General features: G+C 41.7%; 1 protein-coding gene across 2 annotated transcripts in view; it reads right to left on the minus strand.

The window, feature by feature from the left end:
• The window catches only part of RNF145 (ring finger protein 145), a 58858-nt gene that overhangs the window by 17536 nt on the left and 22038 nt on the right, over nucleotides 1-19284 (minus strand). For both annotated transcript variants that reach the window (XM_035105774.3, XM_035105773.3), the window contains exons 3-4: nucleotides 11854-11962; nucleotides 4482-4573 (exon numbers count right to left, since the gene is read on the minus strand). In XM_035105774.3, the coding sequence (XP_034961665.1) occupies nucleotides 4482-4573; nucleotides 11854-11962 (201 nt within the window). The remainder of the gene's footprint in view (nucleotides 1-4481; nucleotides 4574-11853; nucleotides 11963-19284) is intronic.

Below are 19284 nucleotides of genomic sequence, written 5' to 3' on the forward strand. Positions count from 1 at the left end.
TAACAATTCATATTCTAAAATGCGGGCTGTAATATACAAGTTGTTTCACAGAAGTGAAAGTAAAAATCCCATCTGTGGAGGTGCTAATTTAGATGGCTTGAACTTTCCACTGTTTCAAACTTAGTAATCGTCATTTTCTATTGTGGCCCAACACACACACACACACACACACACACACACACACACACACACACACACACACAGCAACACATTGTAGCTGTCACACAATAAGCCTTTTAAAGGCACCAAATCCTTTTGTGTTGAAGCTAGTGTCATCAGTGACACAACAACACCGAACTTCCTATACTTGTAGCTCTTGTACACACTGATTGGGCGACCTTCCCTTCTGGGAGTAGGACAGTGTCATTCATATAACGTATCTGTTAGAACTAAAGCTACGTCCTCCAATTTCATCCACAAAAAGAACACATTTGCTGATTTCCAGATATTAATGAGGACTGGCTGAATATTAAAGCAAAGTCTTGCTTATGGCTGCAGCTAAGTGAATACCTGTAGTTCAGAACTTCTGAAGTACTGTACGCATATTTGGTTACTTGAAGTTGCTCCACATCCATTTATAAGAAAATATAGAACATGATTCACACAACACAGATGACAAAAGTGAGCTTGAAAGTGAATAATCTAAGAGCAGGTGATCTGAGTAATAGTCTAATTAAAGCAGCATATAAAATGCCCAATAATTTAGTGCCTTCTCGAATTCTCCTCCTGTTGCTTAACTTCGTATAATTTTCTTTTTGCAGTTTTCCAATTATAGGTACAAAAAGAGAATGCACATTGGAAAGCAAAGGCAATGTTTAAATTCTACAGAATTGTTGTGGCGCGCCCCACCCCCCCAATTGGCTGATGGTATGAACAAGCCTGAATGCTAGCTGTCTTCATCCTCTCATATACCTTCAGTCTCACCCAACCACTTTGAGAAATGACAGAGAGTTAGATAATCCTGTTTGTCGATTTAACTTTTTAATTTTATTTTGTTAGGTCCATCTCCTTTTACATAATCATTGGTGCAACTGGTACTTTCTTGTTCCAGAGGGAAATGTGGAACACACAGCACGAGCCTGCAGTCAAAATTAATTACACACATCAATACTGTATTTAAAGCAATTTCGCAACCTTCCCATATGCTAAGACACACAAGATGGGGAAGTTTTAAAATTAGCCCAGCGTTCTTGAGACAGGGCTAGCTTAGTCAATGTGGCTGGAAAGAGGGAGAGAGAGAAAACAACCACACCAACAGCAGAGTACTTTTGTGCACCAGCCCATTAGTGTGAATGCTGGAAAATGGGATTTTTGAGCAATTAGTTCGTCAACTATGAAACAGAAGCCATTCATTTTGCTTGCTAAGCCCTTGCACTGAAGTATGATGCTTGGAGACTTAATCATAGCTGAGGGCTAATTTCCATTGCAGTCTGTTTATCATTACATGAATTAGAAAAATGCAGGCGCAATCAGATCAAAGGGGGGCATATATTCTGATTTGAATGCCTCTCACAAGAGGCAAAGGAAATAAGCCGACATCTCAAGTTTGGGGTTAACTGCAAGTATTCTTATCATGTGAAAGTTTATGGGAACAACCAGGGGTGCAGAGACTGATTTGATAGTGAAGGGTGTTCTGCTTTGTGCGCTTAAGCATGCCATTAATGCAGAATGGTGGCCATAACTCAGATTCTTGACCATATCTCTCCCCACCTAATCCTCCTATTCTCTCAAGGCAGGTTCAAGATGCCTGTGCATGTTGCTATTTAAGGGAAAAAAAACAAGCTGAGAGCCATGAGTGCTGGGAGCATGTGTGTGTATATGCATAGACAGATAAGGGAAGGAAGTTCCTCCATTGCACAACAGCATAAGAAGGTTAAACTAGAGCAACTTCCTGCTCACCAGGCCCTGACCTTTAGCAACCAACCACTATAATGCAAATGACCTATAACAGGGGTTGCCATTGTGGCACTGACTGAAATTAGGGTGGAAAGCAGGATTATGCAGCAATGCAACCAACAGAATAGGTTGTGGTATGTGTGGTGCCCTTGTTTGCATATGTGCTTAAGAGGCCCGAATGTGGTTGGCAACACTTGCCCTATAGTGCTGACTGTTGAGGTTGAGCTTTTGGTTAGCAGGATCCCTGAGTGGTACAGTGCACAGACTAGGCTGCTGGTGGTATTGTTTACCTGTTACCACTTGCCACTCTGAGCTACTTTAGGACAGGCACCCCCAAACTTCGGCCCTCCAGATGTTTTGGACTACAATTCCCATCTTCCCCGACCACTGGTCCTGTTAGCTAGGGATCATGGGAGTTGTAGGCCAAAACATCTGGAGGGAGGGCCGCAGTTTGGGGATGCCTGCTTTAGGATGCGAAAACTCTTTTACAGCTTAAATTGAGTCCTGGAGGTGGGCTTAATTAAGACTGGAGGAAGCAGGTTTTTTCTTCACTTCTAATTTATTCCGCCACCACTCTTAGTCTCCAAAGGAGATCAGAGCCCCAAACAGCATATAGCTGGGGGAGGAAATTAGGGTTAAGGGATGATACATGCTTTATGGCGCAAATCCTCCAGTCTAACTAGTCCTTGTGAGTATGTTTTGCAGAGGGGGTTGTCTCCCTTTATTTTTTGTATTTCCAAACTTTCACTTCTCTGCACACCTGGGCAGTCCTCAGAAATGTCACTTAACGTCAGAAATTTAGGATATCAACCTTTCCTACAAGCTTAACTACCAGGACTTTTCACATAAAGCCCCAGGAACAACAATTTTGGTAGAAAGGCTAGGGATTCCCTAGAGGATTCTTATCTTGCCCACAAGAGGTTGTATCGAAGTAATGAATTAACCTAAATGGGTCTCTGACCAAAAGTTGGCTGAATACAGTCAATTGTATTTTATAACCGCCCTCCTCCAACCCTCAGTGAGAGGCTCAGTTTGGCTACTGGTGAAATGGAAACTGGGAAATTAAAAATAAAACTGAGCCAGCAGAACTGTTGGAAGATTAAAACTAAATAGTTTGGGATTTTAAAAACAAATGCCAAGAAAACAGTTTGAATCAGGAGCTTCTTTTCCAGAGTGCTCATGAAAAGAACATGCTAACTGTAAAATGGAAACTGCATGAAAGCATATTTGTAAGGAAAGAGACAATCCTTTTCAAGATTACAAGTAGTCCCTGGTGGTAGTGGTGGGACTTTTTTTTTTAAAAAAAAATGATCATAGAAATAAGTGGGTGTTGTGAAATTAGCTCAGAAGGGAAAGCTGCCAGCCTAGCCAGAAACAGCAACTTTTTATTCCTCTGTTAGAACACCTCTAAAGAAAGCTTTCAGGCCTCCCATCTCTGTTTTCTCAAAAACCACAACATGTTCACCAGAGCAAAGAGACTGAAAAAGGTGGGATTTCTTGCTGAAGGTTGCATTACTGGTAGTTTTGGTAAATGAGCTGTTTAAAAAAGTTACTGCCAAAAGACAAGCTGATTTCCTGTCAGACCAGCTGTAACATTCCCATAAAGCAGAAGATGAATATCCCTTTGTAGGGCTGGAACATGCTTTGCTTATGAAAGAAGGTCCCGATAAGTCTTCAAAAATTGGTCAAAGCCATGGACACAAAACACCCCAAATCAGACTTGAGTACGATGTTAACTTATTTTTGAACAGCCTGGTCTGTAACTAAAACTTAAAAACACAATGGATCACCATTTATTTATTTCCTTCTTCCCTTAAAATTGCAGCTCTCAGTTTATTTTAATGTTGATTGTTTAGTTAGGGTGTCCTCTACAACACAAAAAAGTCCTCTAAAAAGAGAGGGAAGATTCCAATGCCCCTGCTGCTCTTCATTATGGTTCCTGCTCTATAAACCAGTCAAAACATGCCTTCAAACAAAGGACAATCCTCTGATAGGTCTCCAAGCAGAGGACTGTCCTCTGGAAAGACCAAATAAAAAATAAAAAATAGAATTATTGCTATAGTGCAGTGTTTTTATATAGTATAGTGGGTGTGGCGTTTTGTTTTAGTGTCATTATATAGGGGGTAACAGTGACTCTTGTCTCAAAACGGCCCCACAGATTCTTACCAAGGGCCTGTAATATTTGAAAACAAGCAAACAAAATTCACAGAAACATGTAGCTGCAATTCCCTGCCCTAAAGCTGGAACCTCCAAATATTACAGGCCCCTTACTGCTTAATCCACATAATCCAGATCACAGGTTGGCACAAATAGAAAACAGGACTGAACGAGCACACCATTCCAAAGAAGACACGGAACAAGCAGTACCCAGTAACTGAAGAAAAGGAGCCAAAATTACAGCTATGGTCTATGAAGCTACACAATCACTATTAATTTTGTTTGCTATAAATGGCAAGACACAGTTGCTGCGTGCAAGGCAGATAAATATGACTGGAGAGGATGATTTTTATTATGTGAAATGTGCTTTCATGGTACAAGAAAGAACATGGTGCCCCTCTGGAGATGTCGAATTTGAGTGTACTCACCTATTAAGGCTGCCATAAAACGATTCATGGAAAGAGGTTCTAAGTACATTGGCCCTTCATAGCCAGACTCCAGCTCACTCCTCACATAATCCCTGAGGAACACAATAAAGCATTATTTAGTCAGGTGTAAGAATGGGTGCCATTAACTGTTTATGCAAAAAGACCCTCTATTTCATATGTGTGTTTTTGCCATGCACATTCCAGGAAATCACAGACACTTATTGTCCATTTGTTTAGACAAGACTGGGGCCCTTCAGTTTGCCCTATCTGCTAGAGACTGAACCTGGTACCTTCTGCAGATGCTCTACCACTGAGCTATAGACCTTCCACTTTACATCTAAACAGGGCCAATGTCACATGCGGCAATTGTGCAACTGGCTACTTTGCCACTATTGTGCACCATTTGGAAACAAGTGCTGTTTCCCAATATCACAGAGGGAATAGGGAGCAAAACTCACTCAGAATTCAAAGAAGAAGATTTTGAATACTGGTTGTGCTAGGTGCAAGCCATGAAAATGTCCTGTATGAAATAGCCCTCAGGGAACCTATAACTCTTCTCATTTTAAACTAAAGCACGTGTCTTACTGTTCCTAGAAATTTCACCATCTTTCTTTAAACTGAATACATCCTATTGAGAAGTGGGTTACAAAAATGTGACGTTTGCAACCAGATAAGCAGAAAAGCAAGCCTCATAAAAATGTACCAATTTCATTTAAAAGAAGAAGAAGAAGTTCCATATATGCATCATATTATTTTCCTGTTTTGGGGACAGGAACAAAAAATAATTAAAACCACTGTTGCATCTCTTCAAGCAGAAAAGCTTTCAATGGTTTGCAAACACTTCTGTAATCCAATCTAAATACTAAATAATCAAAGAATTGGGGCTACAAACAAGCCACAAAAAGGTTTATACAGCCAAACTGAAGGGTATACAACTTAAGCCATACTTTGATTAATTAAAGAGGCAGACAGGTTGTATTTATTACTTGCTATCAGTGGCAATGCTATTTTCTGAGTTAACCTTCAACAAGTAATCATTCTCTCAAAGTGATTGATAGAGAGAGATGAGTCTATTGTAAAATATATATAGTAAAAGGTCACATGCTCAACTTGCAAAACCCAAGTTCAAATCCCAGCTGAGATTACTGACTATTAGATGGTCTTGAGCTATTCAGTCTCAGTTTTCCCTCTCTCATAGAAGTTTAAAAGATATCCAAGATCACAAGTTTTCCTGAGGACATAAACACTCTGCACAGCCGCTACTTGATGCTACAAAATGTTTACTGAGAATAATGATATGTAGGACTGACTTTTATAATATTTAAGAGTGCAGATTTTTGTAAAAAAATTGATGTCTATGCCTTGGACTTACCAATGGGCTTCTACAACTGAAACAACAATCCACAGAATTGGTTGCAAGGATGAATGAGACTGAAAGGCATATCAGAACCATAAAGAAACATAGATCAACCTTATTACAGTGGTGCCTCGCTAGACGAAATTAATTCGTTCCATGGGTCTTTTCTTATAACGGAAAATTCGTCTAGCGAATCCCATAGGAATGCCTTGATTTTTTTTTTGCCCATAGGAACACATTAATTGAATTTCAATACATTCCTATGGGAAACTGCGATTCGCTAGACGAATTTTTCGTAAAACGCATTCGGCTAGCGAGGCAACCTCCGCTCGAAAAATCCTTTCGTTAAGCGGAAATTTCGTTAAGCAGGGCATTCATTAAGCGAGGCACCACTGTAGTATGTTGCATCTTTTCTTTTTAGACTCCCCAATAGCAAACACTGAATAATCATTTCAGCCAGAGCTACCAATGGAAAAGAGTAATACTGAAACTCTCTCAATTCTTGTAGGTAGAAATCAGGTTTAGGAAGTTATTTTGAAAGGGCAAAACAGACGATAGGGAAAGTATTAAGACAGTGAATGAGTGTGTGTGTGTGTGTGTGTGTGTGTGTGTGTGTGTGTGTGTGTGAGAGAGAGAGAGAGAGAGAGAGAGAGAGAGAGAGAGAGAGGGAACACACACAACCTGGTCCCCAAGGAGTGTGGCTCCCAGGGGGCACAGATGTGCTTGCAGAACCCTCCCTGACGTGCACAGGATCTCCTCCCCTGCTGCAATTAGCCACAAAAGAAGTATTCTACTGTAGTCAATAAAATAAAAGTAGGTTGCAGTAAGTGCCTGGTTACCCTGTGTGTAGTGCACACAACAGTTTATCCAGTTTGCAGTTGTGTCTATGGGCCCAAAAAGGTTGGTAACCCCTAGATCAAAAATTCCCAAAAGTTCTTTTCCTTAGGAGAACAGCAGTCATGAAAACAAGATTGACGTGATTGCATAAAATTTGTAGTTTGGGCCCTATTTCTAGAGCCAAATGTGAAATTTACAAGGCAAGCATGCAAAAAGAGAGCAAAATAACTGGTAATGCAAACCGAGGGAATAACTGTGGGTACCAAGTAAAAGAAACTCTGTCTCTATTTAGGAGAGGCATATTAATTTAGGAATTTTTATGTGGGCCTCTCTCTGATTCATTTATCCTTCATAGCTTTGTGCCTTAAGATACTCTTCGACTTAAGGCAGCGCCAATCATAAACGGGGGGAAACCCACTCAAGCTGCAATGTTAGCTGGATAACAAATTCTTCTCTTTAACTCATTACAAACCATTTGCCTTCAGAGTTATGAAACTAAGAAAATGAGTAATTCTCTTGTTATAAACATTTTAAAAATCTGCTGTGAAGTAGCAAGCCTGACACAGGTATGCAGAAGAGGTGTTTGAAGTGCTACAAGTAGGTGAAGGTTATGCTACAAGTAGGTGAAGTGGCTCTCTTTAGTCTACAACCTGCAATTAAAATGCATGAGAATAAGCAAGGAATCTAAAGGACCGATACCGCTAGTACATTACGACCTTCTCCCTCCATCTTTGCTGCACCCATCCTCCCTTTTTCTTGTCCAGCCTGTAGTATGCAATCTGTCACTCTGGAAAAGTGTCCACCGTGTTTCTTAAAAATATTTTTTTTAAAAAAACCCTTAATTTTAAAATGTTTGTACTTTATCCCACCCTTTGTATTTTTACTCCACAGATGGCTAACAGTAAGTAAGTAAGTAAGTAAGTAAGTAAGTAAGTAAGTAGGTAGGTAAGTAAATGCTCTCTCAGGAATGATTCTCAAGATGGATCCTTGCACACACACTGAACTAACCTTGTTTAAAAACAAAAGGCACATTTTAAGAAGCATTTCTGAACCTACATGCATGCATTATTGGGCATACAAGAGACATATTTGCAAGCTAGCAAGGATGAATTAATTATAGGCAACTGTGGTTTCTTTAGCCACATCAGATAATTCAACAGACACTTTTGTTACCAGTCTTCTCTATTAAGGGCAAGTATCTACACAACTCCTTTCTAGCTTTCATATTATTACTGTCATCTTGGATTTGTATGTGCCATTTATCTGTAAAATTTCAATAGCACTCATTGCATTTTTCGGCATTTACCCATCTCTTTGAAAGTGTGGGAAAAGGAACCGGAAGGAAAGTGTGAACCTGACAGCCAAGGACTGGGAATCTTGCGCAGTCAGTGGGACTGCTGAACCCTGAGATCTTGAAATTGCTGCATGGAGAAGAAAGTCTGGTAGCCTCTACCATACTATTTCCCCAAATGGTGGGTGTCCAATGCAACTTCTATTACTCCAGAACAAGAGTTTGCTCAGAGAAAACTCATAACTTCATTTCATGAGTCAGGATAAACCTGGATTACTGCACCAGTAATATATGCAAAGGGCTTTAAAAACTCTTAAAAGCACTATATAAGATGCTATGTATTAAGAAAAGAAATACTTTGCCCTGTAGCTACGTTGCAATTATGAGCCAAGCTTTCAAAGGAATCCTCTAAGGTTGTTTTCAATATAGTAGCAACTAAAATGCCATAATAATTAGCTAAGCAATAGCCCTGTTTATTAAACTGCTATTAAGGAGCACAGGAGCACAGGAATAAATACAGAGATAAAACTGTAGAGCTTGCTTCATTAGTATTTGTTTTATTCTGCTGCGGCAAACAGGTTGCTGAATAACCTCTTAGGGGAATGCGCTGTATATGAAAAGAAGTTACAGTACCGGTAGCACATGAGACCATGTCCAGAGATTAACAAGTGAGAATCTTACCACAATCCTGCCCTTTTATGCATGTAAGGATATGCACCTAACAGGAAGAGGCACTGCCACGCCCCTATTAGCTTCCCTAAGACCAGGCATCCCCAAACTTCGGCCCTCCAGATGTTTTGGACTACAATTCCCATCTTCCCCGACCACTGGTCCTGTTAGCTAGGGATCATGGGAGTTGTAGGCCAAAACATATGGAGGGCCGAAGTTTGGGGGTGCCTGCCTAAGACCATGGGATGATGGAGGCCTTGGCAGGCCTGTCTGTCCTCATCCTACAACCTCTGGGAAGCAAACGAAGACATTCCTTCTCTATTCAATGAATGACATCTAAAAAATTCCATTGCTCTCTCACACACTACAGCCTGACCATTCAAGCTGCTAGTCCGCCATTATGTGGATGCTGTGCATTCTCTGGGCACTGCATGACAACAAAGGAAACCTCTGTACCTGAGGCCTATATCAAGGTAACCAGAACAAAATGGGGAAATGATCCCCGAGCATAAAAAGGTGAAAACAATGTGAAGTAAGTCATATAGTTCAAAGCAATACAAAACGCAATTGCTGAATTTTCCTATTCCACATACATTTACAGGGTCCCTAAACTACGGCCCGGGGGCCGAATGCGGCCCGCGCGAGCCAAATATTCAATTGTGCGGCCCCCCCAACAACCGCCGCCCGCTCTTACTGGCGCGCCGCGGTTGCCCATCTCCGGGGCGGCGCAGTGCCAGAAATAGCTTGTTCGGGGGAAAGCGCTCCCATATGCACAAGCTATTTCTGGTGCTGCGCCAACCCGGAAGTGCACTGGAAATGATGTCTGCGCATGCGCAGAAGCCATTTCCGGCGCCACACCAGAAAAAGCGAGTGCACGCGTGTATGGGAGCACGTTCCCCTGCCCTCTGGCCCACCGCGTGATCGGTGCCGGAGGAACTGGCCCGAAGCCAGGTAAGTTTGGGGACCCCTGTAAAGGAGGAAAAGGCAGCATACATGTTGATGTAGTAGTATAATGAAAGAAAAGATGCCAAAGTGAGCCTACATAGATCATGGAAAGCTTTGAGAAAGTTTGGAATGTACGGCGGGGAAGCTTGCTTGATGGGGAGATGGGAAACCTACTGACTACTGGATTATTGTAATTTGAACAAGATTCAGGCTCATGTATACGCTCTACCACCTCCTTTCATTTCTGAACAAGAAAATTATCTTCTTTGTTTATATGTCTCTACAATGTCCATTTGCTTTTCTCTCTCCAATTCCAAACCATCTGCTGGTAGAGAAATTTTGTTGGTTTTAGAAGCCAACATACTACTTTCTGGACAACATTTTAATACACCAGTTTCCACACCACAGAGCACTGCAAGGAACTGGCTTCAATTCCACATTCCTTGCATTTCCCACACAAAATCTCCAAGATGGCTCCTCTGCTAAAAAATAAATCCATCAATGTCTGTGCTAAAGAGAATTTTTCTCCCTGAAGAAAACTTGCAGACACCATGGAGTCTTACTCTTCTTGATACTTCACCCTCGGCTATCCAAGGTCTAACTTTTTATTTCACACCCTCAAAGTTAATAAATTCCTTGCTGCAAAGCTAACCGGAAAAGTAATAAATATCTACAATAACTGACACAGCAATGATTCTTTATGTTCTTGGCTACCTTCCTAGCTCCCCCTTCCCATATTTTGTCCACTGTAGGCTGAAAAGCTGAATCACATTGTTGGCCCAGAATGCAGCTCAGATGGCAGAGGTTCAATAGCTGGCTAAGGATGGCCCTGCTTGACACACATAAATATGCTAACACAGGGATGAGAAACAGGATCTGGCAAGTAGGCTGAACGCTGAGCTTCCCCACACCCCGGAAGTCCACTTTTGTCAAGTGCAGGGTGGGTGCAGCTTTAGGAAAATAGCCTTGCAGGCCATATCAGATCCATTGTTGGGCCTCATTAGTTCTGCAGGACGGAGGTTTCCCACAGCTGTGGTAACATGAAGGGAATGGTTTTCCTGCATTTTTAAGTAAACCTTTTGTTTGAAAACGTAAATGTGACCAAAAGTAAAAACACAGTATTTAAAAAAATTGTTGCCTGAGCTGAATCTGCCTACTAACTTAAAGTCTGAATGTGAAGATGTGAATGCATGGGGGGGGGGAATTAAAAGCCTGCACAACGAAGCAATTCCACACCACACAAAAAACCCACTTAATAGCTGTATTTGATGGGTGGTTGCTTTCAGAGATAACAGTGTTCCATAAATTGTGCCACATTTAGTGGTATATTTAATTTTTTCCACTGCTGGCTCTGGATAAACATGTTGCTACTATTGGGGTAATAAGCAATCCTTCAGCTGTTATGTCCATATCTGGTCCTTCAAAGATGGTTAGAAACAAGAATTGTATGGATGATGGTTTATTTAAATACTTTAAACATTTCCTCTGACATTGCCCTCCAGACCTCAAAGACAGGGTTTTGGTTTTCATGCTGTTAAACTGGGTTGTTTTTCACTACTGTCTTTTAAAGATGGGATACTGTTATTTTTAATTTTGCATGTTCTTGGCCACTTTATATCTAAACACACGTGCGAACACACCCACACCCCTTACATATCTAGGCATGAAAAAGGATCCATTACAACCCAATGCAGGATTGTGTTTCCAAATCTCAAGACTCATTCCAGGCTACAACTAAAGTCAACAGAAAGGTTTCTCATTCATTCCCTGGGGAAACTAGTGTTTGACTATGATTGTGGAATCTGAGTTCAAATCTCCATTCCCCTACAAAGCTCAATAGGTGAGTTAGGGCAAGTCACTGGTGCTAATTTAAACCTTCCCCTCTGGGTTGTTGTGAATAAACAAATGGGAGTGGGAACCATATGCGTCAAGATCCTTGGAGAAAAGCTATAATATAAACTACAAGTATAGTCAGCAGAATAGTGTGGGAGGCAGATTTCAGAAATCCCCCCTGCCCTCAAAATCTGCTCTAGAGGATTAGGGAGGGATTTCTGGAGGAGATCTGGGGAGGGTTGAGTTCTGGAGGTGGGGAAGGGGATTGTCAAAAACTGATTTCCCTCACTTTCTGTCAGTGGACAGTCACCACTGGCTACCACCTTCTATAAATAGATAAATGGAATAAATAACGTATTTTGCAAGTGGAAGTTACTGGCAGAAAACTCACGAAGTTATATGAAAAGCAAAGCTTACAAGGGTGGTGAGACAAGTCTTACCTGGATATCTGATGACCAGCATACAGCAACAGTGCAGTTAGAAAATACAGGTAGAGTTGAACCAGGTGCTGTCTGGGTAAGGTTAGGAGCACAACACTTAAGATGTAACCTGGAGAAAAAATAATTTCACAGTTAAGTCCATGAACTTTTAAAGAATGGTTTTATTCATTTCTTTTAAAAGTGAATTTAAAGGCACCACTTTCTGCATTTTTTAAAACAAAAAAGCAGGTGTTATGGCTAGAGCCATAGCAAATCAAGAAAAAGACAATTAATCTTAGAGAGGTCAACTGATCCACAAAACATCAGCTATGAAGCCCACCTAAGTAATATAGTTGTCACATAGGGCAGAATCTCATTGGTTTTTCTGGTCCTGTTGCTCCAGTGAAGGTACCTATTGGCAGAATAGTAGGGGGAGTCTATTTTTGCAAAATCCCCCACCTCCTGCATCCCCCAGAACAATTTGGGAGGCTGTCTAGAACAGATTTTCAGGAGGCACGGTGCAAGGAAGAGAGAGAGAATTGACAAAAGCCCTTCAACTTCATGAAATCTAATCACAGAATCTCTCCCATGTAGTTTGGCCCAACAAAACCAAGCAAAATTATTGCAAGCTGAACATAAGCCAGCACTGTGAAGCAGCTTATTAAAAAGAACATGATGCAGTCTTAGGCTGAATTAACAGAGGCAGATCGAAACAGTTCCACTCTATTCTGTTCGTCGGCGTGATTTGGAATAATGCACACCGTTCTGGGCAACACATTTAAGAACGTTAACAAACTGGAACATGTCTAGAGGAGAGCAATTAGGATTGTGGTAGTGGAGAGGGTCTGGAAACCAAGCCCTATGAGGAACAGCTGAAAGAGATGCTTATGTTGAACCTGGAGGAGGAGGAGGAGGGGAGACACTCCCTTCAAATATCTGGAGTGCTGCCACGACGAAACAAGTTTCTTCTCTGCTCTAGAGAGCGTAAAAGAACCAGTGGGTTGAAATTGTGGTGAAGCAGATTTCAGATACAGTCATACCTCGGTTTAAGTACACTTTGGTTTGAGTACTTTCAGTTTAAGTACTCCGCGGACCTGTCTGGAACGGATTAATCCACTTTCCATTACTTTCAATGGGAAAGTTCGCTTCAGGTTAAGTATGCTTCAGGTTAAGTACAGACTTCCGGAACCAATTGTGTACTTAAACCGAGGTACCACTGTACAAATGTGAGCAGAAACCTCCTAACAGTAAGGTGATGGAGTTCTTTAAGGGTATTTAAGCAAAGGCTGGACTCTTCTGTCAATGATGCTGGAAGCTGCACTGCAGAACCCTAATGGAAAACAGCGCTGGTTCAGATTACCTCCATTTGCAATGCTATGATTCTAATGGTTAGAGAGGTAAGAACATTTCTTTGCAATTAATCATACAGTCCCTCATTACTACTCCTATCTTTCTTCTCAAACAACAGTAAACTCATTGAGGAGACAGCTGATGGTGCACCCGTAAGAATACTTTATCATGGAAAGCAACCAAGGAATCAATACTTCAATTCAGGCTCTGAACATTTGCTTATTCTGAGTAACGGCAGCAGAAGTGGTCTATTCACTCACTAAGCAAATGACGCTCTTCATTTGTCGTAATAAAAGGAGGTGATCGACATAACTTTGCTGTCAGTCAAAACGTTCAGGAAAAATAAGCCAGAAATCAACGCTGAAATAGGGAAAGACATTTCAGTCTTTTAGATACAGTATAGACTAAGATTTTCCTTTAAGAAAAAGAAAAGGAATCACCAATGAAGTGCCAGTTTCTCAATGTTTTGGTTTTCTGAAGGCCTGTGTTTTACATGGCTCCCTATCGCATTGGGCATGATCCTGATTCCCCACCCAACATGGAATGTGTGGAGGTCACATGCAGCTGCTGTGTGAGAAAGGCTTTCACAGAAGTTCACATTCTAAGCCGCAAGCTGTGTTGTACTTGCCTGAAAATTTTTAATCAGGGAAACGTTTAGAAAAAAAATTGCCTTGGAGAATATTAATTTTTGCATCAAATATTTTCTGAAATCCTAGAGATTGAACTCTTTCAGAATGCTTATTCTACTCTCTCAGTCCTCTCTCTCTCTTAGTAAGGAAAGCTTTCTTTAAAAAAAAGAGTATTTGTAGTTAGTATTTATTCAAGAAACTAATGAAACGGAATTTTTTCTTGTGGGGGAAAAAAAGCTACAGGAAGTTTTCCCATTTTGGAAAATTTTCCACATAATGTTTTCCAACCCACATGACCGGCTGCAAGTAAGACAATGCTGTGAGCAAGAGCTCTCTAGAAAAGGTAGCCCCAACAGCACAAATCTTAAAATGCTAGAACTGATAGGCAAAAATAGAAGAACCAAGTTCAATGCAGCTACAATACTGCTGCTTATGAGCTTACCAATATCTCAGCGTTCACTCTGATTTTATGATTGCGGTAACCACTCAAAAAATAAAAAGCACCTTGCAGATTTCCACTTTTTTCCTGCAGAAGCCTCCTCTCTGGCCAATGTGCATTTACATAATCAACAATGTTGGCATCCTAAAATGATTGATGCAGTATGTGGGACATCCTATAAACAACTGAGAATTTTATATCCCAGAGGCTAAACATTCAGAGATAGGATGGGCTGGTACTCTCTGTGGTAAGATGGGGATTCTGTGTAGAAACTGGCATTTGCACCTCAATTCCAGACCCCATCCTCACTAATGTAAATGTTCACTAGCATCTCCCAGCTTCTACCCCACCAGCTGCTTAGCAAATCAAGCCCTTGGTGATCAAATAAAGTGTCTGATCACTGAAATGTCTGTAAATTGTTTCTCTAACATAATCATTGCCATTAGATCAGCTACACAGTTTAAACGCAGGCACACAAACACAAGCCAGCATGTTAGTAGCACAACACAATGTGCAAGTTTCCAACTTTAAGGTAGTACTATTCCAGAAATGACCGAATCACAGGCTGAAACACCCTAAGCAGGGTTGAGGAACCTGTGAACCTCCGAAGACAACAAGATTGGTAGCAGGTTCAAAGGCATGGAAATGTGGCGCTGTGGGTTAAACCACTGAGCCTAGGGCTTGCTGATCAGAAGGTCAGCGGTTCGAATCCCTGTGACGGGGTGAGCTCCCATTGCTTGGTCCCAGCTCCTGCCAACCTAGCAGTTCGAAAGCACTTCAAAATGCAAGTACAGTGGTACCTCGGTTTATGAACACAATTGGTTCCGGAAGTCTGTTCATAAACTGAAGCGTTCATAAACTGAAGCGAACTTTCCCATTGAAAGTAATGGAAAGTGGATTAATCCATTCCAGACGGTCCGCGGAGTAACCGTTCATAAACTGAAGCGAACTTTTCCATTGAAAGTAATGGAAAGTGGATTAATCCGTTCCAGACGGGTCCGCAAAGTACTTAAACTGAAGCGTTCATAAACTGAAACATGGGTGTAATTGGTTCCGGAAGTCTGTTCATAAACTGAAGCGTTCATAAACTGAAGCGAACTTTCCCATTTAAAGTAATGGAAAGTGAATTAATCCGTTCCAGATAGGTCCGCGGCGTTCATAAACCGAAAATTCATAAACCGAGGTGTTCATAAACCGAGGTTCCACTGTAGATAAATAGGAACCGCTACAGCGGGAAGGTAAACGGCGTCTCCATGTGCTGCTCTGGTTCGCCAGAAGGGGCTTTGTCATGCTGGCCACATGACCTGGAAGCTATACACCGGCTCCCTCGGCCAATAATGCAAGATGAGCGCCGCAACCCCAGAGTTGGTCACGACTGGACCTAATGGTCAGGGGTCCCTTTACCTTACTAGTTATAGATTCAGGGCAACCACGAAGCAGGAACTTTAGCACCTCTCTAGCATATGAAGGAGGACGCCAACACTATCCATGAGAAAAATGCATGGACTCCATATAGGGCGATATGAAAGAGCTTGCTCATTGTTCCATACAGGTACCAAACTTTGCATACCACACCAACATACAAAATCACTTGCACCTTGTCAGTAGCATTGCTCCCAGTGTTAAAAGTCACTTGAAGTTACCGTAGCAGCAACACAAGGTGAACATAGTTCTTATCAGGCTTGGTCTGCTGTTTCAAGTGAAAATGTTTATCTTCAGTAAATGGTGTCCACTGTTGGCCTTATACAGCCCCTTATCCATGCAGCTACAGCCAGGAATCAGTATCTATTCTGGAGGACAAATGCAGGCATGAAAGACTAATGGCAACACTCTAATCATTAGTCTTGCTCTAATGAGGAACTTGATTACGCAGCTGATCCAGGAGGATCTACTACAGGGAGTTCCCTGTGGGATACTTGGTCTAGCAGCAAATTCGGTAGCCTTGAAGCTACATTCTATCAGCTGCCAGGCAGTGACTTCAATCCTGCTTTCTCTGCAAGGATTGGGTGCGCGGTTGAGTTCCCCACAGAGAACTCAGTCATAAAGCTGATCCAGCTGCATCTCTGCATGCATATTGTTTGGGGGAGGGGCAGTCTCATGGGTCAAACTGGGACTGTGCTAGGCCAAAGTTAGCCCATTGGCTGGAGGTTGCACATCCCAGCTCTATACAGTGGTGCCTCGACTTACGAATTTAATCCGTTCCAAAGGCACCTTCGTAGGTCGAAAAATTCATACGTCGAAAAGCACCATTGGAAATGCCATTTCCCATAGGAATGCATTGGAAATGGAAAAATTCGTAAGTCAAAGCAACCCCATCTAAAAATTCGTAAGTCGAAAAAACCCTATCTAAAACCACCGCGGTTTCCGTTTGGATGTCGAGAAATTCGTAAGTGTGCGGCCATTTGCCCCACTTGTAAGTCGAAAAATTCGGTTGTCAAGTCGTTAGTAAGTCGAGGTACCACTGTATACTCAAACAGACGGGTCTTATCCACTGTACTGCACAAACATTCAGCTTTGGCTACAAAGAGAATATACTGGCTAAGCTATGCAGTACAGCAATACCTTGGACGTCAAACGGAATTCCCAAATGTTCGGGAACCAAGGTGTTCCTTCCAATCGGAAGCTGCGGAAGTCGTGTTGGGAGTTTGGGTTCCAAAGAATGTTTGAAAACCGGATAAATTGATTGAAAACAATTGTTCAACTCCCAAGACGTTTGAAAACCAAGGTATGACTGCATAGCCATCTCTTTCAATTTCCTCCACAACAGCTGAAGCAAGAATGACACAATGGTCCAGTTCACATGTTGTGTCTATTATATCTCTTCCAACTCTATGATTCTATGTCTCAATTGCGGCCACTATTGGATGACTAATATGTGTGAAAACTAGCTCAGAGAAGGTTCCGCTTCCGCCTGCAGGAATGGCTGACCCTTGTTCCATCTCTCCGACCTTCATGAGGAATTCGGCGGTTGCCAGGGGAGTTAAAGGCAACCCCCCTACCTCTCCGGGGGTTACGGAGAGGGGCCGCGGGCCCGCGATGCCCCCAAACCCACTCCGACTGTTTAAGGAGTGGGGGGGGCCTGGGCTGAGAGCACTCATGAAATGTTGGCACTCCCGGACGCTAACCTGCAGGGCGGGATCTCCATGATTAAAGAAGATAATTAGGCGTATTCATGGACATGCTTCGGAAGGAGGGGAAGAAGCTCTGTTTACTGCCAAGGAATTTGTGCTGCTGAGGGTGAGAAGTCAAAGCTGTATTTTATCTGGAAGTAAGATTGATGGGGACGTAACGAGAAGGGAAGCGAACTTTTTTATTTTTTTTCATATACTCTACGAGTTACTCCATACCTTCCCGGACGGGACGTCCTTGTTTGTTTGGAACAAATGAGAGATAAAGAATACCTGAGTGAGTAATGAACTTTATAAACTATTTTATTGAGCATATCCTTTGAAGTTGGAAAACTACTGAAGAGAGAAGCCCCCCTTTAACTGGATGGTCGGAGTCTCTGGAATGCGCTTGGTGGATTTATGGTTGTGACGCACTTTGAATTTGAACAGCGATCTGAAGCTAAGTTCAGCTACAGGGCAAGGAGAGCTACAAACTTATCAAGAGTCTATGCATAAAGTGACTGCTGTTTCTTTGCCTGGAAAAGCTGTAAATCTTACAAAGATCGGTGGTTTAAAAAATAAAAAGCTTAAGAAAACGAAAGTGATCTAAGCTTTTTAAGATGGCGCTGCTCCGTGTTGAAAGGCTGACGTAACAGGACATTCCAGATAGAAGATATATGGGGGGGGGGGCAAGGACGATTAAAACTCACACAGGAGAAAGAATATATGTGAACTCTCGTTTGATACTTATTTCAGCAGCTGTGGAAAAATCGGATGAAAGAAGAAAATATTTTAGTGACTGGTGGGGAATGATCGGGCTTATTTTGGATTTTGAGAGAAGATTTGGACTTTAGAAAAAGACGGCAGTAGACGGGTGCGAGGAATCCCCAAATTTTTGAAGCATGGGAACTCCGGAAAATATTATATGATTTGGCATAATATTCGGTTTAATTGATATGTATTTGTATAATTCGAAATAATGAATGTGATATAATCGTGTTTTAATTGGAAAAATAATAAAAATAGATTATATAAAAAAAAGAAAACTAGCTCAGAGAACACCGCTATCACCCTAAGCACTTCCCTCACAAAAGGACTTAAGTAAGTAGGTGACAGACCTGCCCTGTTAACTAATTGTGTGGGGAAAAACCCTTACTTAACATGCTTCACTCTGCTCTTCCTCCTGTATTTGAATGATCCATTCATGCATTTCAGCAACCACTAAGGATGGAAGAGGGAATGGATGCAGACCGCAAAGCAAGTACTGAATGCAAGAGGATAGCTTTAGCCTTCATGTGCCTTCACACTGTATTAAATAACTAATTTTCTGCAAGGAACTCAAGATAGCAATTGATCACCACACAAAAACTTCCCTCCAAGTGCGTGACCACAAAGAGACACAAGGCAAGTCATAAGATTATGGGTTCACTTAAAAATAGCTACACTTCTAAAATAGAACATTTGAAAATTAGATCTGTCACTCAGGCACTAATGTCGGCCTGAGCATGAAGGCACACTATGAAGAGGTCTGTTAAAAGTGCTTAACCAAAACTACAACCTGTTCTTTCCTCCTGTGCATTTCAGTGCCAGGATGTGATCATGGCCTCTTTGACTTTGTGCCATAGAAGTGAATGGCTGCTGAATGTGCCTGGCGATACTATTAATGTGACAGCAAAAGCCTCTCAGGGGAAAGGCAGCATATCACAGCAGCCAGAGGACAGAGGTTAGAGAAGCAAAAATCAAATGAATGGTGGGATAAAGATAGGTAGGGGACTCTGTTATTTATAAAGCAAGGCTTCCTCAGCCCACACATTTCTGAAGCAGTGACAGATTTATACTAAGCATCAAAATTCTGCACTCACGTTAACAGGCAAATCTAATTTCCAACTATCTACTTTGGGGCAGGGCAGCTAGCATAACACTATGC

The sequence above is a fragment of the Zootoca vivipara genome, chromosome 2, assembly GCF_965207765.1.
Source record: "Zootoca vivipara chromosome 2, rZooViv2.hap1.1, whole genome shotgun sequence".
NCBI classification, from domain to species: domain Eukaryota; kingdom Metazoa; phylum Chordata; class Lepidosauria; order Squamata; family Lacertidae; genus Zootoca; species Zootoca vivipara.